This window comes from Cnephaeus nilssonii, assembly GCF_951640355.1.
Source record: "Cnephaeus nilssonii genome assembly, chromosome: 6".
In the NCBI taxonomy this organism is placed as follows: Eukaryota; Metazoa; Chordata; class Mammalia; order Chiroptera; family Vespertilionidae; genus Cnephaeus; species Cnephaeus nilssonii.
In genome coordinates, this window is record NC_137077.1 from 102,442,199 (window position 1) to 102,467,303 (window position 25,105).

The following is a 25,105-nucleotide window of genomic DNA, read 5'->3' on the forward strand; positions in this document are numbered from 1 at the left end:
GGTTCTGGGCTCCCTTTCCTGGTGCCTCTACATCCTGCTCTCCAGCAGCAAGCGCACTCACCCCCAGGCTTCAGGCCATCGGTTTTAAGGACCAGTGAATACCAAATGTCTGTCTGCAGATGGAATCACTTCTCAGCTTTACATCCTTCTATGCAATCACCTTACTCAACACCTCTATTTGCCTATTTTATGGGTGTCTGAAACCCAATATGTTTAAAACTAAATGTATTTTCTCTCCCAAATCTGCTTCTCCTCTGGGTTCTCCATGTTAATAAACGGCTCCAGCTTATGCCAAACTGGGTTTCGTGTTTCTTCCTTGCTTCCATTCACCACCACCTCTACACGTGATGAATTACAGGCCCTGACATTTTGTTCAATAAATAATTATTGAAAGCCACCTAGTTTCAGGAAGTTTTCTAGGCACTGGGGAAAGAGTCTAGAATGAAAAAGGTGAAGTCTCTGTTCCCTGTGGAGCATATGGTATGTCTTAGTAATACCAGCTATGTGGCCCTACCATTTTGTCTGGCGGTTTAGGGTGTGCTCCATAAACAGCACCTGTCTTACAATATGTAAAATGACAGAGCCTTGGCCGGGTGACTCAGTTGATTGGAGTGCCATCCGTACACCAAAAGGTTGTGGATTTGATCTCTGGTTGGGGCGCATACGGGAGGCAACCAATCGATGTTTCTCTCTCTCTATGTCTCTCTCTTTCAAATAAATAAAACATATCCTCAGATAAGGATAAAAAATAATACAAATGAAATAAAATGAAGGAGAGATTAACCACTTTTTGAGCAAGGAACTGCATCACACTTAAAGAGCAACCAAGCTTAAAGAAACTTGAATTTGTTTCCAATAAAAAAATATTTTTGAGGGAGTTAGAAATTTATAGTCTAGAGACCGAAAGAGATTAACAAAAATTGTTTCTATATATTGAAGTGCAGTGATGTGAAGGACTCTATAGTGTTCATTAAAAATATCTAGTGAACATCTGTATTGAGCTAGGCACTGTAAATAGATACTATCAAGAGCTGTGTATGATTTTATCCTATTTCCAAGCTAACAGTTTCATGAACGATGGTAGGAAGTACTGGGTCACCGCCAGGAGCCTGAATATTCTCTTCAGTTCCCCCTGCCTCCCAAGTCCCATGGGGCTACCACACATACAATGGGTTTGTGTCACAACTGAGGAGCCACAAACTTAGAAAACCTCAATCTTTTATAATGAATAATAAGCCTAAATGCCCAGCCTTTGCCCCAGAGGGAGATGGTCTTTAATATACTGGACAGCCACAAACCTGCCTTCTCCATTGGAAGGAGACAACTACCTCAATCTTCCAAAGCTTGTCCCTATGCAAACAGTCTTGAAAAATAGTTGTATGAGTGAGAGAGAGAGAGAGAGAGAGAGAGAGAGAGAGAGAATTTTATTTTAAGGAATTGGCTCATGCACTTGTGGGGGCTGCCAAGTCCAAAATTGCCAGGGCAGACTGCAGAGCCAGGAAGGAACTGATGGTGCCTTCAAATCTGGAGGCAGCATTCCTTTTTCCTTTTGGGACATCGGTCTTTTCTCTGAAATCCTTCAACTGATTGGATGAGGCCCACCCGCAGTATGGAGGTAATCTGCTTTACTCAAAGTCTACTTTTTTAACTGCTAATCCATCACACCTAACGAAATATCTTTACAGCATCAGCTAGACAGGTGTTTGAAAGAAAACTAGGTACTATTAACTAGTCCAGCTGACATTAAATTAACCATCACAATAGTCCAGAACAAAAGCAAGAGACACTCATGGAGAACTGTATTCCAACATGTACCTAATGTTTAAAACTCATAAATTACTGTGTCTTTAGACTCCCCTGCCCTCCCTCCATTTTAATTTTATTAAGCAATTATGAATTTACTCTCATTCATTTTGCATTTTGCATTTCTTAGGCTTTACTCTGAAGTTGGGTCCGGGTGCTTGGACAGTTTCAGGCCTGCCTTTGAAGGCACCCACCAGACCAGAGTGCGTGAAGGGCGTGATGAGGGTGTGACGGGGGGCTGTGGGGGCAGGTACTGCAAACGAAAGGAAAGCGAAGCGGAGCCCTCCCAGACCTGGTGTCTCCGGGAGTGATTTTATAGGGTGACCAAATGGTGACCACCGGACAACGGCATTCAAAGGCTCACATCTCAGAGCAGTGGCTGGCAGTTCCTAGTTACTTGGTGTCATTCTTCACTATTCTGTTTTCCGGCTGAGTTCAGAAGGATTTACAAGATGTCAGCCTCCTCCCTCCTCACCAGAGCCGCCCTCCAGGCCCCCTCCGCCGGCCCTCCACCCGTGACCCCGCCTCCGTCCTCTTTGACCTCAGCCTCTCAGGCTCCGCCCCTGTCTCCTCTCCGCCCCGGCCTGGCGCGGAGGACTGTGGGAGCGGCTTCCTTGGATACGCGCTTGGCAACCACCGGGCTCCGCGCTCAGCCCGCGCAGGGTCTGAGGTTCTCCCACCTCCGCTCGCTCGGATCCACTCCGGTCGCTCTGCTCCCCTCACCACGAGGTAGGAGGAGGGCTGGGGCAGGGGCGCCCCGGGGGCCGGCGCGGGCCCTCCGCCTCCTCGGGGCCCGGGGGCTGGCCTGTGGGCCTCCGGTGGCCGCCGCCTGCCGAGCGGCGCCTCCCTCCGGGGCCCGCCCGTCCGCGGGAACGCGGGCGCCCGTTGCCGTCGGGTCCGTGTGGCCGCCGGTCCCAGGTCGCAGTCACGCCCGGATCGGGAAAGCTGGCGCCGAGAACACGCCCCTTCGGTGTCCGTGCGTGTGGAGATTGCGGACAGCGGTCCCGGGAAAGGAGGGATTGGTGAGGTGTGCAAGCCCACGGCAGTGGGTTCTCACTCCCCGGAGGCGAAGACAGCCCGAGACGGGAGGGCTGCTCCCCCACAGCGGTCTAGGCCTGAAACCCCGCTCTCTCCACGGGGTCCGGGTCCGGGCTGGGAGCTTGAACGGGACCTACCGGGGGCGTGTTGGGAGGAGATGGTCCCGCACAGTCAGCAGACTATCATAAAAACAAGTACCCTTCACATTTCAAACCAAGGTTTTGCGGGCGTTTGGTTTTACTTTGAGGGGGAATCCCCCACCCAGGTCATTTCAACATGCAAGGCTTAGGATGTGCACGAACTTTTTTGGAAATAGCTTGGAGAATCCAGCAAGCCAGAGCTGTTCCCTTTGTCCTGCCACCCCTCCCTGGGTGCCGTGTGTGGATGCTTCTTTTACTGTTTCCGGCTTGACTTTACACATCTTCCAAGCTTGTGTGTTCACTAGATATACACTGTTTTCAGCCTGGCTGCACCCCGCAGAAAGGGTGGAGCTGTGGTTCTAAAAGTGCTGTTTTTATGCCGTACGTATAAGCCAAATTAACTTAAACAGGGCTCACAACCAGGCGGTTCTTGTTCAGCACATAGTCCTCAAAGTGTGGGCCTCAGACCAGTAGTGTCAGGAGCACTGAGAACTGGTTAGAAATGTACATTCTCAGGGGCTAAAGGGGTGCTGATGACTCCCACCCAGGACTTACTGAACCAGAAACTCTGGTAAGGGCGAGTAGCAATCTGTATTTGATCTGAGGTTGTACAACGTCCATATTGCTGTATATGTAATCCCAATGAATTATTATTATTATGTTGTTAATCCTCACCCGAGGATATTTTCTCCATTGATTTTTAAATATATTTTAATTGATTTTTTTTTAAAAAATATTTTATTGATTTTTTTACAGAGAGGAAGGGAGAGGGATAGAGAGTTAGAAACATCGATGAGAGAGAAGCATCGATCAGCTGCCTCCTGCACACCCCCTACTGGGGATGTGCCCTTGACTGGAATCAAACCTGGGACCCTTCAGTCTGCAGGCCGACGCTCTATCCACTGAGCCTAACTGGCCAAGGGCTCCATTGATTTTTAGAGAGAGTGGAAGGGAGGGGAAGAGACACTGTGAGAGAAACACTGATGGGAGACAGACACATGGATTGGTTGCCTCCCCCACATGCCCTGACCTGGGCTGGGGATAGAGCCCGCAACTGAGGCACATGTCCTTGACCAGAATTGAACCCGGGACCCTTTAGTCATAGAGCTGACACTCTCACCACTGAGCCAAACTGGCTAGGGCTCAATGAATTATTTTTTTAATGCTGACTAGTTTTTCACTGCATAAATATACCACATTTTGCTTCTCCATTGTATTTATGGGTACCTGATCTAGTTCTAATTTGGGGCTACTGTCAGTAAACATTATTATACAAATCTCTTTGTAGACATGTTTTCATTTCTCCTGGGTAAAAACTTTGGAATGAAATTTCTGGGTCAAAAGAGATAACTGTTAATTTTATGAAACTGCCAGGCTTTTCCCCCAAATTGTGCGGTTTGTACTCCCACCAACAGTGAGTATTCCAGTTGTTCCATGCCTTTGTTGGCCATTTTAATTTAGCTATTCTGGTAGGTGTGCAATGGTTTCAGCCTGGCACCGCCATTGACTATTACATACCCCTTTTCCGCCCTTGATACTAAGCTCCTTGAAAATATCTCCCTCTGCAGTGCTTGTCACTGTCCTTTGATGGAATAGGTTTGGAATGAATGTGAAATAAGGGCAATGAATGAACGTTTTGACACCTACTAGTAGTTGTATTTTTTTAATGTAATTTTTTTATTGTTTAATGTATTACATATAGTAGTACATATATCTCCTTTTTTTCCCCATTGACCTTCCCCCAGCCTCCTCGACCCCCTGTCGCATGCCCTCATCCCCCCCGCCCCCCCCCCCAGTGTCTTGTGTCCATTGGTTGTGCTTATATGCATGCATATAAGTCCTTTGGTTGATCTCTTTCCCCCCTCCCCAACACTCCACAGCCTTCCTGCTGTAATTTGAGAGTCTGTTCGGTGCTTTACTGCCTCTGTATCTATTTTTATGTTCATCAGGTTATAATGTTCTTTATTTTCCATAAATGAGTGAGATCATGTGGTATTTTTCTTTCATTGCCTGGCTTATTTCACTTAACATAATGCTCTCCAGGTCCATCCATGCTGCTGCAAATGGTAAGAGTTCCTTCTTTTTTACCGCAGCATAGTATTCCATTGTGTAGATGTACCATAGTTTTCTGATCCACTCATCTGCTGATGGGCATTTAGGCTGTTTCCAAATCTTAGCTATGGTGAATTGTGTTGCTATGAACATAGGGGTGCATATATCCTTTCTGATTGGTGTTTCTAGTTTCTTGGGATATAGTCCTAGAAGTGGGATTACTGGGTCAAATGGGAGTTCCATTTTTAGTTTTTTGAGGAAACTCCATACTGTTCTCCACAGTGGCTGCACCAATCTGCATTCCCACCAGCAGTGCACGAGGGTTCCTTTTTCTCCGCATCCTTGCCAGCACTTGTCGTTTGTTGATTTGTTGATGATTGCCATTCTGACAGGTGTGAGATGATACCGCATTGTCGTTTTGATTTGCGTCTCTCTAATAATTAGTGACTTTGAGCATGTTTTCATGTGTCTCTTGGCCTTCCTTCTGTCTTCTTTCAAAAAGATTCTATTTAGGTTCGTTGCCCATTTTTTTATTGGATCATTTATCTTCCTTTTATTAAGTTGTATAAGTTCCCTGTAGATGTTGGAGATTAAACCTTTATCAGTGATAACATTTGCGAATATGTTCTCCCATACAGTGGGCTTTCTTGTTGTTTTGTTGATGGTTTCTTTTGCTGTGCAAAAGCTTTTTATTTTGATGTAGTCCCATTTGTTTTATTTTCTCTTTAGTTTCCACTGCCCTAGGAGCGGTATTGGTGAAGAAATTGCTTCAGCATATGTCTGAGATTTCTCTGCCTGTGGATTCCTCTAGTATTTTTATGGTTTCCCATCTTATATTTAAGTCCTTTATCCATTTTGAGTTTATTTTTGTGTATGGTGTAAGTTGGTGATGTAGTTTCATTTTTTTTGCATGTATCTGTCCAATTTTCCCAACACCCTTTATTGAAGAGACTGTCTTGACTCCATTGTATGTTCATGACTCCTTTGTCAAATGTTAATTGCGCATAGTGGTTTGGGTCGATATCTGGGTTCTCTATTCTATTCCATTGGTCTATATGTCTGTTCTTGTGCCAGTACCAGGCTGTTTAGAGAACAGTGGCCTTGTAATACAGCTTGAAATCTGGTATTGAGATCCCACCTACTTTGTTCTTCTTTCTCAGGATTGCTGTGGCTATTCGGGGTCTTTTTTTATTCCAGATGAATTTTTGGAGAGATCTTTCAAGGTCTGTGAAATATTTTAATGGGGAGTGCCTTGAATATATAGATTACTTTGGGTAGTATGAACATTTTAATGATGTTGATTCTACCAATCCATGAACATGGTATATTCTTCCATCTGTGTATGTCTTCCTCTATCTCTTTTTTCAGTGTCCTGTAGTTTTCCGCATATAGGTCTTTTACCTCCTTAGTTAAGTTTATTCCTAGGTATCTTAATTTTTTTGGTGTGATGGTAAATCCTACTAGTAGTTTTGAAAATTTGACATGAAAAAAGTTTTAAGGCTGGAAAAATGTGTAGAAGTAAATTTGACCAGAAAGGTTTTTAAATAGTTATACTTTATTTCAATTAAGAATTATTTCTTATCCCAAGAGGATATTTACACTGCTGATTTTTCCTAGGTAGAGATGATGCAGAATGTACACCTGGCGCCAGAGACAGATGAAGACGACCTTTATTCTGGTTACAATGACTACAATCCAACCTATGATACCGAGGTAAAACAATCTGTTTTTTAACATTGGTTTTTGTTAAGCAGCTAGTTCATGAAAAGTTTGGATTTGAGGTTCTGTCTCATTTTGCTTTAAATTAAGTAATTTGATTAAAAGCTTAGAAGAGTGCTTGTACTGAAGAATCTGCTAACTTCCATCAGTAATAATAATAGTGGCAGAGGGGGAAATCATGAGAAATGTTATGGAAACAAACTAGGGTGATCGACACATACTGTATTCTTCAGCACTAACTATCTGAATGTGTGAGTTAAAAATACTTAGATCACTTGAAGTAGCTAAAATCAGGGTGTTTTTTTTTAATTCTCTAAATTTGAAATGTCATGTAGAGTTACTTTAATTCTTTTAATTAAATTATGTAAATATTTTCTAGAAAAATTAGGAAATAGAAATAGGTATAAACAAAAGTTAAGCTAGAAACCAAGATGGCAACATAGGTAAACACCTGAACTGCTGCCTCGCACAACAACTTCAAAACTACAACTAAAAGACAAAACGAACATCATCCAGAACCACAGGAAGGCTGGCTGAGTGGAAATTCTACAACTAGAAGGAAAAAGGAAAGCACACTGAGACTCGGAGCTATGGAAGTAAAGGCAGAGGTACGGAGGCGCGTGCAGAGAAGGCTGGCAACTGAGTAAGTGGTTGTCTTTTTCAAGCCTGAGGGAGACAAAAAATCCTGACTGCTCTGAACTCCAGTTTCGGGCGAAACTCTGGGGACCCAGACTCATATGGGGAGAAACTGGACTGTCTGGCAGCGGGCAGAACTTGAGTGCGGCTTTCTCTCAGAGGTGCTTGCAGTAATTACTGAGGGACACTGAGACCAAGGGGTCTCCTAGGGCAGGGCTGACGGGAAGCCATTGCTGTTTGCTCCACCCTGAGACTCCGCCTCATCCAAGCTGAGCACAGAGGCTTTTGCACATGAATGGCCTGGTCCTTTGAATCCTAAACTTACCTAACAAACTGCAGCTGAGTCAGTGAGACCCAGAACATCCAAAAGAAGTCCCAAGGCCCCACAGCAGCTTGCATTGCTTCACAGCGGGGCCTCATCTGGGCACCTCCAAAACCCAAACAAAGAAGAGAAATCTGCAGATCTCTCCATAGCTCCTGCTGGGTGGCCTCAGGCAGAGGCTAAATTAACACCTCCTTGGAGATCCAAGAGCTAGTGTACCGAGGGGTCAGAGTAGGACCATCCAGATTACAACTCCTCAGATCTATAAGGGCACACTTAGGGGGCAGACTCAGTGAGCACCAAAGCCCCACTGAAGCAAGTCTTGCCTCACAAGGGTGTCTCCAGCACAGCACTTCTCCCATCATAGACACAACTGATCCTCACAGCCAATTGGCCTGGAGGTCAATTCCTCCCAGTGATACCAACAACAATCAAGGCTTAACTACAAGACTTTGCACACAGCCCACAAAGGGGTGCACCAAGAGTGTCCACCTCAGGTAATTGGGGAGGCTGAGCCACAGGGCCCTATAGGACACCTAGCACACAAAGCCACTCTATCAACTCAGGGAAGCAGCCAAAATGCAGAGACAAAGAAACAGGTCACAAATGAAAAAAAAAAATGGAGAAAAGGAAACGACTGGATATAGAGTTTAAAACCACGGTTATAAGGTTTTTCAAGAATTTTCTAGAAAAGGCCGGTAAATTTAGCGAGACCCTCGAGGATATGATAAAGGACCAACTAGAAATGAAGCATACACTGACTGAAATAAAGAATAATATACAGAGACCCAACAGCAGACTAGAGGATCCCAAGAATCAAGTCAAAGATTTGAAATACAAAGAAGCAAAAACCACCCAACCGGAAAAACAAAAAGAAAAAAGAATCCAAAAATATGAAGATAGTGTAAGGAGCCTCTGGGACAACTTCAAGCGTACCAACATCCGAATTATTGGGGTGCCAGAAGAAGAGAGAGAGCAAGATACTGAAAACCTATTTGAAGAAATAATGACAGAAAACTTCCACTACCTGGTGAAAGAAATAGACTTACAAGTCCAGGAAGCACAGAGAACCCCAAACAAAAGGAACCCAAAGAGGACCACACCAAGACACATCATAATTAAAATGCCAAGAGCAAAAGACAAAGAGAGAATATTAAAAGCAGCAAGAGAAAAACAGTTACCTATAAGGGAGCACCCATATGACTGTCAGCTGATTTCTCAACAGAAACTATGCAGGCCAGAGGGAGTGGCAAGAAATATTCAAAGTGATGAATAGCAAGAACCTACAACCAAGATTACTCTACCCAGCAAAGCTATCATTCAGAATTGAAGGTCAGATAAAGAGCTTCACAGATAAGAAAAAGCTAAAGGAGTTCATCACCGCCAAACCAGTATTATATGAAATGCTGAAAGGTATTCTTTAAGAAGAGAAAGAAGAAGAAAAAGGTAAAGATAAAAATTATGAACAACAAGTACATATGTATCAATAAGTGAATCTAAAAATCAAGTGAATAAAAAATCTGATGAACAGAATAAACTGGTGAATATAATAGAATCAGGGGCATAGAAAGGGAGTGGACTGACAATTCTCGGGGGGAAAGGGGCGTGGGGGGTGCGGGAAGAGACTGGACAAAAATCGTACACCTATGGATGAGGACAGTGGGGATGCGGTAAGGGCAGAAGGTGGGGTGGGAACTGGGTGGAGGGGAGCTATGGGGGGAAAAAAGAGGAACAATTGTAATAATCTGAACAATAAAGATTTATTGAAATTTAAGAAAAAGGAAAAGTTAAAATCATAGAACCTGTCTCCACCCAGACATAAGCATTAACTTTCAGTGCTTGTCTCTCCATTTTCTTTTTTTAAAAACTTTATTCTATTGTTTAAAGTATTACAAATAGTAGTACATATGTTTCCTTTTTTCCCCTCATTGACCTTCCCCCGGCCTCCCCTACCCGTCAGCACATGCCCTCACCCCACCCCACCCAGTGTCTTTCGTCCATTGGTTATGCTTATATGCATGCATACAAGTCCTTCAGTTGATCTCTTACCTCCCCTCCCAACCCTCCCCAGCCTTCCCACTGGTAATTTGACAGTCTGTTCAATGTTCCTCTGCCTCTGTATCTATCTTTTTGTTCATCAGGTTATAATGTTCTTTATTATCCATAAATGAGTGAGATCATGTGGTATTTTTCTTTCACTGACTGGCTTATTTCACTTTGCATGATGCTCTCCAGTTCTATCCATGCTGATACAAATGCTAAGAATTCCTTCTTTTTTATTGCAGTGTAATATTCCATTGTATAGATATACCCATCCTTCATAATAAAAAGGCAATATGCAAATAACCATCACTCCGCTACGCCCACGATTGGGCGGTGGGAGGCTGGGGGGCGGACTCGGGGTGGCATATCCAGCCATTGAGAGGCGCGGGACTCCCGCCCCCCGCCCCCCTCTCAACGGCTGGATTGGCGGCCGCTGAGGGCGGCTGCCTCGGACACCCTGGACACCCAGCTCCACTGCCATGAGAGGCGGGGAGCCGGTTGTCCGCACCCGGACCCCCTGCCCAGCTCCGCTGCCATCGGAGGCGGGGAGCCGGTTGTCCGCACCCGGACCCCCTGCCCAGCTCCGCTGCCATCGGAGGCGGGGAGCCGGTTGTCCGCACCCGGACCCCCTGCCCAGCTCCGCTGCCATCGGAGGCGGGGAGCCGGTTGTCCGCACCTGGATCCCCTGCCCAGCTCCGCTGCCATCGGAGGCGGGGAGCCGGTTGTCCCCTGCCCAGCTCCGCTGCCATCGGAGGCGGGGAGCCGGTTGTCTGCACCCGGATCCCCTGCCTTGCTCCCCTTCGTCAGTGCCTCAAGCCCCAGCAGCAGCGGCAGCGGCTGGGGATGAGCTGGTGATCCCAACAGCCTGGCAGCTCAGTGGCGGCGGCGGAGGCAGCATTGGGCCTGGGGACTGGCAAACAGGCAGAAGATGGCCCTGATCGCAGGAGGCTAGGCCTAGGGACCCTAACCGCACGATTGAATCGTGCGCTGGGCCTCTAGTAGTTTTCTAATCCATTCATCTGCTGATGGGCATTTAGGCTGTTTTCAAATCTTAGCTATTGTAAATTGTGCTGCTATGAACATAGGGGTGTGTATATCCTTTCTGGTTGGTGTTTCTGTTTTCTTAGGATATATTCCTAGAAGTGGTATTCCTGGGACAAATGGCAGTTCCATTTTTAAATTTTTGAGGAAACACCATACTGTTTTCCACACTGGCTGCACCAGTCTGCATTACCACCAACAGTGAAGGAGGGTTCCTTTTTCTCTGCATCTTCTCTAGCACTTGTCCTTTGTTGTTTTGTTAATGATAGCCATTCTGACAGGTGTGAGGTGGTACCTCATTAATTGTTTTGATTTGCATCTCTCGAATGATTAGCGACTTTGAGCATGTTTTCATATGTCTCTCGGCTTTCTGAATATCCTCTTTCGAAAAGTGTCTATTTAGATTCTTTGCCCATTTTAAAAAAAATTTCTTTATTGATTAAGGTATTACATATTTGTCCTCATCCCCCCATTCCCATCCTAAACCCCTCCCCACGCATGCCCCCAACCCCCTGTTGTCTGTGACCACCAGTTAGGCTCATATGCATGCACAGAAGTCCTTTGGTTGATCTCTCCCTCCACCCTCACCCTCCCCTACTCTCCCTCTGAGGCCTGACAGTCTGATCAATGCTTCCCTGTCTCCGCGTCTGTTTTTGTTCATCAGTTTATGTTGTTCATTATTTCCCATAGATGAGTGAGATCATGTGATACTAGAAATACACTTATAAGAATAGAAAATGAGACAAGCAATAATGGTTATGCTGAGAGGCAAATGAATCAGTCTGTAGTGAGTTTCTTTCTGGGCCAACAGTTCTTTTGAGTCCCAATTTCAGTGTCAAACAGTTCCTTATGTGTACATGTCAGCAATGATATTTCAGTTCTTGATGGTGGACAAATGGTGGTAATGCAGGTCTGACCCTCTCTGGTTTGGTCCTGGGCAGCCTGCAGTGACACACAGCTGCTGACTGCTAGTATGGCAAGGCTTTGTCAGCATCTCCCATCTCTGGACTATTTCTCCTCTGTCTTCATGGCTGGAGCAGTCCTGTCAATTCCTCTCTGTTGCAGCAATCCACATGGTCTTGGAGTTGTTTTCTGAAAATATACAAACATATTCTCGACCAAAAGTTAATAAAGGAATCTTTTCTATAAATTTGACTTGGGATCATTTTTCCTTTTCTGCCCAAATGATTTTCCTTTGGCTTGTTTTGACACCATGTGTGTTTTTCATGGGTGTTTTGCTGTTAGCATTACAAATGGAAGTTAATTTTCTAAAGTAAAAATTTTCTAGATGTAATCTACTTACAGGATATTTTTCCTTACATGATATTCTTCTACTATCCCCCTTTTTTTATTTAAATATTAGGAGGCTTTTGGAAATTTTATAATGCAGTCTTGATAACTTTTAAATTTTAATTTTTTTGCACTAAAATATGACTGCTTTAGGTTCATTGCATGTTATGTAATTTTACCATGAGATGAACTACCAATAAAAATTTTAGTTAACACTTTAGGAACAGCTTTTTGTCCAGTACAATTAATTTTTCTAGAATATTCACTTATTTCAATTAGCCAATTTAAGTTAGTCTGAAAACTTGACTACTATCTTACTGTCAAATTTAATACTCTAACAACAACCTTATTTTACCCTGTAAATATTAGTGGAAAGGATTATTTGCATTCTTGAGCCCTATAGGATCCTTGCCTGTATCTATTAGTGGGATATTAAATTCCCCTACTATGACTGTATTGCTATCATACATTGTTTATGTATGATCCTTGCTTGTATCTGAGTAGGCTCTGAGCATTTCTGGTGCTAGGCTGGATTTAGATACCAAAAACCCACTTCCCCACACCATGGGCACAAGACAACTCAAATGTCTTTTTTTTTTTAATATCTTTTTTTAAAAATAAATCTTTATTGTTTAGATTATTACAATTGTTTCTCCTTTTTCCCCCCCATATCTCCCCATCAACCGGTTCCCTCCCCCCCGTTGTCCTTATCCATAGGTGTATGATTTTTGTCCAGTCTCTTCCCATACCCCCCACATAGACACCCCTTTCCCCCTGAGAATTATCAATCCACTCCCATTCTATGCCTCTGATTCTATTATGTTCACTAGTTTATTCTGTTCCTCAGATTTTGAATTCACTTGATTTTTAGAATCACTTGTTGATAGATATTTGTTGTTCATAATTTTTATCTTTACTTTTTTCTTCTTTTTCCTCGTTTTAAAGAATACCTTTCAGCATTTCATATAATACTGGTTTGGTGGTGATGAACTCCTTTAGCTTTTTCTTATCTGTGAAGCTCTTTATCTGCCCTTCAATTCTGAATGATAACTTTGCTGGGTAGAGTAATCTTGGTTGTAGGTTCTTGCTATTCATCACTTTGAATATTTCTTGCCACTCCCTCTGGCCTGCATAGTTTCCGTTGAGAAATCAGCTGACAGTCGTATGGGTGCTCCCTTGTAGGTAACTAACTGTTTTTCTCTTGCTGCTTGTAAGATTCTCTCTTTGTCTTTTGCCCTTGGCATTTTAATTATGATGTGTCATGGTGTGGTCCTCTTTGGATTCCTCTTGTTTGGGGTTCTGTGCACTTCCTGAACTTTTAAGTCTATTTCTTTCACCAGGTGGGGGAAGTTTTCTGTCATTATTTCTTCAAATAGGTTTTCAGTATCTTGCACTCTCTCTTCTGGCACCCCAAAAATTCGGATATTGGTACGCTTAAAGCCATCCCGGAGGCTCCTTATGCTATCCTCACACTTTTGGATTCTTCTTTCTTTCCGCCTCTCTGGTTGGGTGTTTTTTTCTTCCTCATATTCCAGATCTTTGGTTTGACTCTTCAGGTGCGGTGGTCTACTCTGTATATTCTTTATTTCAGACAGTGTATGCATAATTTCTGACTGGTCCTTTTCCATTTTTTTGGTATTCTCATTAAGGTCCTTGAAGGTCTCTTCAAGTTTCTCAGCGGTTTTTAGGAGATTCTTGAGTAACCTTTTAAATATGGTTCTGAACACTGTGTCGTCCATTAGTTTGCTTTCATCTATCTCTCCTACTTGTGACATACTTCGATGTCTCCACATTTTGGCTGCCTCCCTGTGTTGATGGAGTGGCTTTGTGTGGTCGGTGACCTATAGGGGCCGGTAGCTCAGCTTCCCTAATCACCCTAGGTGGTCGCTCTTGGTACTCCCCTTTGTGGGCTGAGTGGAAAGTCTTGGTGTAGGTAAAAGCCCTGATTGCTGTTGGTACACTGGGAGGAATTGACCTCCGGTCCAATTGGTTGTGAGGGCCTGCTGTGTCTATAATGGAAGAATTGCTGTGCTGGAGACACAGTAGGGTTTTGGTGCTCACTGAGTCTGCCTCTTGAATGTGTCCCTTATGAGAGTGGTTGAAATCTGGTGTCGTCCACACTGACAGAAAAGTCACTCTCACTCTCCGACAGATGGCCGAGAGTCCCATAGGCGTCTGGGTCCCCCGCGTGTCCCCAGAAACTGGAGTTCAGAGTGGTTGGGATTGTTGGTATCACTGGCGGGAGTTGATCTCCAAGCCAGTTGGCTGTGAGGATCAGCAGTGTCTCTGCTGGGAGAGCTTCTGTGCTCAGCTTGGATGGGGCGGAGTCTCAGGGTGGCTCAGACAAGTTTGGTTTCCCGTCTGCTCCGCCCTAAGAGGGGCAGGTTCTCCATGCCCGAATTAATGGCTGCGCGCCTCTGAGAGAAGGCAGCTTTCAAGCCTCGCCCGCCGCCGAACAGACCAGCTTCTCCCCGACCGCAGCTGGACCTCAGTGCAGTTGGGAGGCTCCGTTTTTCTCCGAAACGAGAAAGCTAGCCATGCGGCGTCTGCTGCCCTCCCTCTCCGCGCGCCGTGAGCAAGCCTGCCGTGTATTCAGCCGCCCGCCCTTTCCGCACTCACGGATCTCCGCACCTCCGCAGCTCCTGAGGCTCAACGTCCCCCTCTCTGTTTTTCTCTAGTTGTAGGTTTTCCACTCTGTCAGCTTTCCGGTGGTTCTGGACAGTGTGCGCTCTGTTTTCCAGTTGTAGTTTCAAAATTGTTGTGGTAGGCAACAGTTAGGTGTTTACCTTATGCCGCCATCTTGGTTTCTCAAATAAGTCTTGCTGCAGTGAGAGGGCAGCTGCTGTTGGCCAAGCCTCTGTCTGTTACCTGGGTCCCAATTTGAGCTGGGCATGGGAAGTGAAGCAGCCATGGGGGCAGGAGACCTCCCTCAGAAGGGGTGAGGGTTCAGGCCCCTGCAAAGTTGGGGGGGGTGAGGGTCTGTGCCCCACCACTGTTGACCCCCAAGTTCTCTCTCTGCGACTGTGCCTGTCTTAGGTTGTTCCTTCCCTGAGGAATCTTACCCGTCTCTGGCTAACCAGCCATCCTCTGGGGCCAAGCAGGGTGATGTGAGGTTCAGTTCTGTCTCCTTGGTAGCCTATGCCCCCATGGCCTCCACGCCCAGCATCTGCCTTGGGATCCCCTTGCCTGCTGGTGGGGCCCCGGCACTGATCACATATCTTGGGGAACCCAGGTTTCTTCTCCAGGGAGGGCCCAGCTCACCCCACTGGGCGAGAGACAGATCCATGGTACCAGCCACCACGAGGCTTCAACCTCGGCATGAACAGAAAGCTCAGGCAACAGCTGTGGGCAATTGGATTGTGAGAAGAGGGTCCCTCTTGGCCAAAAGGGCAAGAGGGGCCAATATAGAATGCTCAGGTGCCTTCCCAGGGGGCCCTCTACACACGGAAAGGGATTAAATCCTTTCATGTCCTTTTTAAATTTCTTAGCCCATTTTTTGATTGGATTGTTTATCTTCCTTTTGTTAAGTTGTCTGAGTTCCCTGTAAATGTTGGAGAGGAAACCCTTATCGGAGATCACATTGGCAAATATGTTCTCCTGCAGTGGGCTTTCTTGTTGTTTTGTTGATGGTTTCTTTTGCTGTGCAGAAGCTTTTTATTTTGATATAGTCCCATTTGTTTATTTTCTCCTTAGTCTCTCTTGCCCTAGGATCTGTGTCTGTAAAAATATTGCTACGACATATGTCTGCAGTTTTGCTGCCTATGAAGACTTGTAAGATTTTTATGGTTTCCCATCTTACATTCAAGTCCTTTAGCCATTTTAAGTTTTTTTTTTTTTTTTGTTTTTGGTATGTGTGGTGTAAGTTGGTGATCTAGTATCATTTTTTTTGCATGTATCTGACCAAATTTCCCAGCACCATTTATTAAAGAGTCTGTTTTGACTCCATTGTATGCTCTTGCCTCCTTTGTCAAATATTAATTGACTATAATGGCTTGGGTCAGTTTCTGGGTTCTCTGTTCTTTTCCATTGGTCTGTATGTCTGTGCTTGTGCCAGTACCAGGCAGTTTTGAGAACTGTGGCTTGGTAATATAGCTTGATGTCTGGTATTGTGATTCCTCCAACTTTGTTCTTCTTTCTAAGGATAGCTGTGGCTATTCGGGGTCTTTTTATTCCAGATGAATTTTTGGAGAGTTCTTTCTAGGTCTGTGAAATATGCCATTGGTATTTTAATGGGGAGTGCCTTGAATCTATAGATTGCTTTGGGTAGTATGGACATTTTAATGATGTTGATTCTACCAATCCATGAACATGGTATGTTCTTCCATTTGTTTATGTCTTCCTCTATCTCTTTTTTCAATGTCCTGTAGTTTACCAAGTACAGGTCTTTTACGTCTTTAGTTAAGTTTATTCCTAGGTATCTTAATTTTTTTGGTGCAATGGTAAATGGGATTGGTTTTTTTTCATTTCTCTTTCTGTGAGTTCATTATTGGTGTATAAAAAGGCTATAGATTTCTGGGTGTTAATTTTGTATCCTGCTATATTGCCAAATTTATTTATTAGGTCTAGTTTTTGATGAAGTCTTTGGGGTTTTCTATGTATAGTATCATGTCATCTGTGAATAAGGGCAGTTTTACTTCTTATTTTCCAATTTGGATGCCTTTATTTCTTCTTCTTGTCTGATCACTATGGCTAATACTTCTAGTGCTATGTCGAACAGGAGTGGTGAAAGTGGGTATCCTTGTCTTGGTCCTGTTCTTATTGGAAAGTTTTTGCCTATTGATTATGATGTTGGGTGTAGGTTTGTCATATAGTGCTTTTATTATGTTGAGGTATGATCCCTCTATTCCCACTTCGCTGAGAGTTTTTATCAAGAAAGGGTGTTGGATTTTGTCAAATGCTTTTTCTGCATCAATAGATATGACTGTGATTTTTGTCTCTCAATTTTTTATGTGATGTATCACATTTATTGATTTTCAGATATTGTACCATCCTTGCATCCCCAGAATAAATCCTACTTGGTCATGGTGTATGATCTTTCTAATGTATTGCTGAATCCCATTTGCTAGAATTTTGTTGAGGATTTTAGCATCCATGTTCATCAAGGATATTGGCCTGTAGTTTTCTTTTTGTGTGGTGTATTTATCTGGTTTTGGGATTAGGGTAATGCTGGCTTCATAGAAAGAGCTTGGAAGTGTGCCTTCCTTTTGAATTTTTTGGAATAGTCTGAGGAGGATAGGTTTTAGTTCTTCTTTGAATTCTTTGTAGAACTCCCCTGTAAAGCTATCCGGACCAGAGCTTTTGTTTGCTGGAAGATTTTTGATCGCTCTTTCAATTTCTTTGGTAGTTATCAGCCTATTCAGGTTTTTTTTATTCTTGGTTGAGTTTTGGGAGCTTGTATTTTTGTAAGAATACTAGAAGCCCGGTGCACGAAATTCGTGCACGGCGGGGGGTTGTCCCTCAGCCCAGCCTGTACCCTCTCCAATCTGGGACTCCTGGAGGGATGTCCGACTGCCCGTTTAGGCCCGATCCCACGGGATCGGGCCTAAACGGGCAGTCGGACATCCCTCTCACAATCCAGGACTGCTGGCTCCCAACTGCTTGCCTGCCTGCCTGCCTTCCTGATTGCCCCTAACCACTTCTGCCTGCCAGCCTGATCACCCCCTAACCACTCTGCTGCCAGCCTGGTTGATGCTTAACTGCTCCCCTGCCAGCCTGTTTGCCCCCAACTTCCCTACTCTGCCAGCCTGGTCACCCCTAACTGCCCTCTCCTTCAGGGTTGATCACCTCCAACTGCCCTCCCTTGCAAGCCTGGTCCCTCACAACTGCCCTCCCTTGCAGGCCGGGTCCCTCACAACTGCCCTCCCTTGCAGGCCGGGTGCCTCCCAACTGCCCTCTCCTGCTGGCCATCTTGTGGTGGCCATCTTGTGTCGACATGGGGGCAGGATCTTTGACCACATGGGGGCAGCTATATTGTGTGTTGCAGTGATGATCAATCTGCATAGTACTCTTTTATTAGATAGGATAGAGGCCTGGTGCACGGGTGGGGGCCAGCTGGTTTGCCCTGAAGGGTGTCACAGATAAGGGTGAGGGTTCCCTTGGGGTGGGGGGCGGCCGGAGCGAGGGGCCTGTGGTGGTTTGCAGGCCGGCCACGGCCCCTGGCAACCCAAGGGGAGGCCCTGGTATCTGGAATTTATTTTCCTTCTACAATTGAAACTTTGTAGCCTGGAGCGGAGCCAAGCCTGGGGCTCCGGCAGCCATTTCTGTGGCAGTTAATTCACCTTCTACAATTGAAACTTTGTAGCCTTAAGCGGGTGAGCCCAGCCAGGGTGTGCAGAAAGCTTTGCTTCCCCTGTTGCCGGCGGCAACCCTGGCCTGTTCTCTCAAGCTCCACTCTGTTGCCATTTGTTTGAATTTGTTTACCTTCTATAATTGAAACTTTGTAGCTTGAGTGGAGGCTTAGGCCTGCAACGGCTATGGAAAGCTTGGCTTACTCTGTTACCTGGGAAACCTTGCTCTCTGTGGCTGTAGCCATCTTGGATTGGGGTTAATTTGCATACACGCCCTGATTGGCTGGTGGGCGTGGCTTGACTGGTGGGCGTGGCTTATGTAGCGGAGTGATGGTTAATTTGCATATTACCATTTTATTAGAGAGGATGTTCATTTCATCTAGGTTGTCCATTTTGTTGAAATAGAGATGTTCATAGTATTTTTTGATAATCGTTTGTATTTCTGTGGGATCGGTTGTTACTTCACCTCTTTCATTTCTGATTTTGTTTATTTGGGTCCTCTCTCTTTGATTTTTGGTGAGCCTGGCTAGAATTTAATCATTCTTGTTTATCCTTTCTAAGAACCAGCTCTTGGTTTCATTGATCTTTTGTATTTTGTTTTTGTTTGTTTGCTTGCTTGGTTTTTTTTTGTCTCTGTCGTTTATCTCAGCTCTGATCTTATTATTTCCTTCCTTCTACTTACGCTGGGCTTTTCTTGTTGCTCTCTTTCTAAAATCTTTGAGTTGTAGGGTTAGATAATTTATTACCATTGTTTCTTTTTTAAAAAAATATATTTTATTGATTTTTTACAGAGAGGAAGGGGGCGGGATAGAGAGCTAGAAACATCGATGAGAGAGAAACATCGACCAGCTGCCTCCTGCACACCCCCTACCGGGGATGTGCCCACAACCAATGTACATGCCCTTGACTGGAATCGAACTTGGGACCTTTCAGTCCTCAGACCGATGCTCTATCTACTGAGCCAAACCGGTTTCGGCACCATTGTTTCTTGTTTTTTGAGGTACGCCTGTAGAGCTATGAACTTCCCTCTCAAGACTGCCTTCACTGTGTCCCATAGATTTTGGATTCTTGTGTTTTCATTGTCGTTTGTTGCCATGATGCTTTTTATTTCTTGTTTGATCTCTCTGGTAACCCAGTCATTGTTTAATAGCATGCTATTTAGCCTCCAGATGTTTTATATTTTTTACTAGAAGCCCGGTGCACGAAATTCGTGCACGGCAGGGGGTTGTCCCTCAGCCCAGCCTCTACCCTCTCCAATCTGGGACTCCTGGTGGGATCGGGCCTAAACGGGCAGTCGGACATCCCTCTCACAATCCAGGACTGCTGGCTCCCAACTGCTTGCCTGCCTGCCTGCCTTCCTGATTGCCCCTAACCACTTCTGCTGCCAGCCTGGTTGATGCTTAACTGCTCCCCTGCCAGCCTGTTTGCCCCCAACTTCCCTACTCTGCCAGCCTGGTCACCCCTACTGCCCTCTCCTGCAGGGTTGATCACCTCCAACTGCCCTCCCTTGCAAGCCTGGTCCCTCTCAACTGCCCTCCCTTGCAGGCCGGTGCCTCCCAACTGCCTTCTCCTGCTGGCCATCTTCTGGTGGCCATCTTGTGTCCACATGGGGGCAGGATCTTTGACCACATGGGGGCAGCTATATTGTGTGTTGCAGTGATGATCAATCTGTATATTACTCTTTTATTACATAGGATAAAGGCCTTGTGCACAGGTGGGGGCCAGCTGGTTTGCCCTGAAGGGTATCACAGATAAGGGTGGGGGTTCCCTTGGGGTGTGGGGCTGCCTGAGCGAGGGGCCTGTGGTGGTTTGCAGGCCGGCCACGCCCCCTCACAACCCAAGGGGAGGCCCTGGTATCTGGAATTTATTTTCCTTCTACAATTGAAACTTTGTAGCCTGGAGCGGAGCCAAGCCTGGGGCTCCGGCAGCCATTTCTGTGGCAGTTAATTCACTTTCTACAATTGAAACTTTGTTGCCTTAAGCGGGTGAGCCCGGCCAGGATGTGCGGAAAGCTTTGCTTCCCCTGTTGCCGCCGGCAACCCTGGCCTGCTCTCTCAAGCTCCATTCTGCCGCCATTTGTTTGAATTTGTTTACCTTCTATAATTGAAACTTTGTAGCCTGAGTGGAGGCTCAGGCCTGCAACGGCTATGGAAAGCTTGGCTTACTCTGTTACCTGGGAAACCTTGCTCTCTGTGGCTGTAGCCATCTTGGATTGGGGTTAATTTGCATACTCGCCCGATTGGCTGGTGGGCGTGGCTTGGCTGGTGGGTGTGGTTTATGTAGCGGAGTGATGGTTAATTTGCATATTACCATTTTATTAGAGAGGATTGTTTTTATTGTGGTTGATTTCTAGTTTTATGCCATTGTGATCTGAAAAGATGCTTGATATGATATCTAGCTTCTTGAATTTGAAGAGACTTTGCCTGTGACCCAATATATGGTCTATGTTTGAAAATGACCCATGTGCACTTGAGAAGAATGTATATTCTGTGGCTTTAGGGTGAAATGTTCTGAAGATGTCAATTAATTCCATCTGATCTAGTGTGTTATTTAGGATTGATATTTCTTTGCTGATTTTTTGTTTAGAGGATTTGTCCAATGGTGATAGTGGGGTATTAAATTCCCCTACTATGACTGTATTGCTGTCAATCTCTCCCTTGATATCCTCCAGAAGTTTTTTTTATTTATTTTGGTGCTCCTGTATTCGGTGCGTTTATGTTTACCAGAGTTATTTCTTCTTGTTGGATTGCTCCCTTTAGTATTATGAAGTGGCCTTCCTTATCTCTTGTTATGTCCTTCACTTTGAGATCTAATTTGTCAGATACAAGTATTGCTACCCCAGCCTTTTTTTTCATTTCCATTCACCTGAAATACCCTTTTCCATCCCTTCACCCTCAGTCTGTGTGAGTCCTTTTTCTGAAGTGGGTTTCCTGTACACAGCAGATATATGGGTCTTGTTTTCTTATCCACTCAGCTACCCTATGTCTTTTGATTGGGGCATTTTAATCCATTTACATTTAAAGTTAGTTTTTTTTTATAATATATTTTATTGAATTTTTACAGAGAGGAAGGGAGAGGGATAGAGAGTTAGAAACATCTATGAGAGAGAAACATCGATCAGCTGCCTCCTGCACACCCCCTACTGGGGATGTGCCCACAACCAAGGTACATGCCCTTGACTGGAATCGAACCTGGGACCCTTCAGTCCACAGGCCGACACTGTATCCTCTGAGCCAAACCGGTTTCGGCTAAAGTTAGTATTGATAGGTACTTGTTTGTTGCCATTTTTATTTTTTATTCCTGTGTTCCTTCTTTGCTTCCTATTTCTTCTTTTTACAGCAAACCCTTTAGCATTTCTTGCATTGCTGGTTTGGTGGTGATAAACTCCCTTAGTCCTTTTTTGTCTGTGACGCTCCTGATTTCACCCTCAATTTTGATTGATAGCCTTGCTGGGTACAGTATTCTTGGATTCAGAGCCTTCCTTTGCATAACTTTGTGTATTTCATTCCATTCCTTTCTGGCCTGATGTGTTTCTGTTGAGAAATTAGTCGCTATTCTAATGGGGGATCCTTTATAGGTAACTTTTTGTCTCTCTCTGGCTGCTTTTAAGATTCTTCTTACTTTGTCGTTGGTGTTTGCCAATCCTACCTAATAAAATAGTAATATGCAAATTGACCGCACCTTCGCTACGCCCAAGCCACACCCACCAGCCAAAGCCACGCCCATCAGCCAATCAGGGCGAGTATGCAAATTACCCAACAAAGATGGTGGTTAATTTGCATACGCTGAGGGAGGGAGGGAGGAGTGAAGACTGAAGACAACTTAGAAGGAAGAGGGAGGAAAAGCAGAAAGCAAGGTGGCTGCCAGAGGGAAAGCCCGATTGGGGCAGAGCGAAGCGGAACGGGGCGGAGCGGGGCGGGCGGCAGTGGTGAGCGGGTGCAGGTGCGGCGGCCACAAAGGCAGCGGCAGCGCACAAGGCCGCATCGGCCGCTTGCAGGATTCTTCTTGCAAATGGGCTACTAGTTTAATTATAATGTGCCTTGGCGTCGGTCTTTTGGGTTTCATTTTGTTTGGGACTCTGTGAGCTTCATCGACTTGTGTGAGTTTTTTCTTCCCTATATCAGGGAAGTTTTCTGTCATGATTTCTTCAAACAGGTTTTCTATTCCTTTTTTAAAAAAATACATTTTTTTCATTTTTTACAGAGAGGAAGGGAGAGAGATAGAGAGCTAGAAACATCGATGAGAGAGAAACATTGACCAGCTGCCTCCTGCACACCCCCCACTGGGTTGTGCCCGCAACCAATGTACATGCCCTTGACCGGAATCGAACCTGGGACCCCCCAGTCCGCAGACCGACGCTCCATCCACTGAGCCAAACCAGTCTCGGCAGGTTTTCTATTCCTTGCTCAGTTTCCTCTCCTTCTGCCACCCCTATTATGTGGATGTTGTTTCATTTTCTGTTGTCTCAAAGTTCCCTTAGGCTCTCCTGTTGTTTTTTAAGTTTTTCTTTCTAGATGCTGCTCTGCTTGGGTATTTTTTCCTACCTTGTCTTCTAGCTCCCTGATGTGTTCTTCCACTTTTCTAGTCTACTGTTGATGCTTTCTATTGAGTTCTTTATTGCAGTGATGTCATTTTTCATTTCTTCTTGGTTCTTCTTCATTTCCTCTTGGTTCTTACATATACTGTTGAATTTGTCTTCCAACCTTTTCAGCGACCTTATTACCATTTCTCTGAATTCTTTCTCTGACATATTGCTTGCCTCCATTTCGTTTACTTACTTTTCTGGTGATGCCTCCTTTTGTTTTGTATGCAGGCTCTTTCTTTGTCTCCCCATGATCACTCCTCTCTGGTTGTCTGGTTATGTAGCTCTCTCTCTCCTTTGTTGACTTAAAGGCACAAAATACATCACAACAAGGCACAACGTACAAGGCACTGAATACAAATGTATTCACGATACTAATAACCCCAAATAAAGGTGGCCACCAGAGAAAAGATAATTAGGGGATAAAAAAAGAGTGCAAAACTGATATTGAGAAAAGGAAAACAAGTAAGAGAGAAAAGAATGAGAATAAAAAAGAAGGGGGAAAAACTATTTATCTGGGGAGAAAACTCCAATGGAACAACAACTATTCCAAAAAAATGCAAACAACTAACAGCCAGATATGAATGCAAACTACAAACAACAACTAATAACAAGTGAGGAGTGGTGGAAGAACAGAAGAAAAAAAAAGAGAAACAATCACACAAACAAAAAAACCAGTTTAATCAACAGTCAAACTAACAACAACAATAGAAAAGAGAGAAAGAAGGGCAAAACAAAACAATGTAAAACAAAAATTATAAATAAAAACAACAACAACAAAAAGAAAGAAGGGAAGAGAGAAAAAAATTTTGGATATTGAAGAAAGAGAAGAGATAAGTGTGTATGGAGTTGGAGCAGGGGATCAGAAATTAGATATATAAGCAGGATGAATTTTTATCGTGGTAAAAAGAAGGAATAGGGAAAATCTTAAGGAGGAATAGGGTAAGAGAAATAGGACAAGCAAAGGGGAAAGGTGAGGAAGGGAGTGTTGGCGTAAAGGTAAAGTTGAGATAGAGTACAATGATGCTAAATGAAAAATGAAAATAGAATGTAGAACACTAATCCCAGAATGAAATAAAATAACACTTTTAAAGAAGGTAAAATAATAGTAGTAATAATACTGATTAAAAATAAAAATATAATAATTAAAAAGGTAAAAATCAAGTGAAAAAATTTTTAAAAATTTAGTTTCTTAAGTAAAAGATAAAAAATAAAAATGTGCAGTAGTGAAGGTCATTCACTTCCTCTACTGTTCTGTTTGGCATGCCTGTTTCCTGTCAGGTAGTCAGGACAATATTAAAGTTCCCTGCATTCCACAGGTCCTCTGTGTCACAGGCCACAATCTTATTTTCAAGCAGGCAGTATTTCTTTGTTACTCAGCCTGTCTGTGGTTGTATTTACACAAGAGTCAGTGTGTGATTCAACCCCTGGGTGGCAGTGTTTCTGGATTGACTTCTGGGGCTATAACTTTTCTCTAGCCAGTATTTAGATTTTATCTTCCCTGTCGCACTTAATACTGGTTTGGGGGATTGGACTGCCCCAGAGCTGGTTTTCTGATCGTTTCTCCCCGCTCTGATCCCCAGGTTCCACAAAAACAACTTTCCCCTGCAGTCTCTGAGAGTGTTTTTAATTGGGTGATCCTATGTACTGGGCTTAGTAATCAAAAGCAAGGATTTAAAGAGAAAAAAGAGCCAGAGTAAGTGCGTGAACTCGTGACTTTTTCGCCCCGGCACTGCACGCGACTCTGCTCACGTCTCTGCGCACATCTTTCCCCCCTGGCACTGCACAGTCGGTTTACTGGTAAAGCTTCAGGCTGCCTTTCTGTGCCCAGCCCAGCCATGGGTTGATTTCTAGAGTTCCCTTCTATCAGCAGCCCTGTGGACCCCCTTCCACATTTGCAGACTATGCTGGCCCCATTATCCGTGGATTTTGTGGGGTGCAGACTTCCTCTGAACCTCTATGTGCCCTTTTATGTCTCCAGCCTGGATCACAGACCTCACCTTTCTCTGGGTGAAATCTGACCTTTCCGTGAGAAGGTGCAGAGCTTATCTGAGTCCGTTGTATTCGCGGTCCTTGAGACCCGGTGTTTGTGGGTTTGCAGCTGGGCCCTGGGTGTTGTGGTTGTAGGGTCCTGGGAGGTATCCAATTCTTC

At 44.6% G+C, this 25,105-nt stretch overlaps 1 protein-coding gene across 9 annotated transcripts in view; it reads left to right on the forward strand.

Moving 5' to 3' along the window:
* The first annotated feature begins 2,410 nt into the window (after positions 1 to 2,410).
* The window catches only part of IFT88 (intraflagellar transport 88), a 208,697-nt gene continuing 186,002 nt past the window's right edge, over positions 2,411 to 25,105 (forward strand). For 6 of the 9 annotated variants that reach the window (XM_079775667.1, XM_079775659.1, XM_079775663.1 and 3 more), the window contains exons 1-2: positions 2,411 to 2,532; positions 6,651 to 6,746. In XM_079775667.1, the coding sequence (XP_079631793.1) occupies positions 6,657 to 6,746 (90 nt within the window). In that variant the 5' untranslated portion in view covers positions 2,411 to 2,532; positions 6,651 to 6,656. Of the gene's footprint in view, positions 2,533 to 2,626; positions 2,831 to 6,650; positions 6,747 to 25,105 lie in introns of those variants that run through there. The other 3 variants (XM_079775661.1, XM_079775660.1, XM_079775662.1) reach the window with 3 other exon arrangements.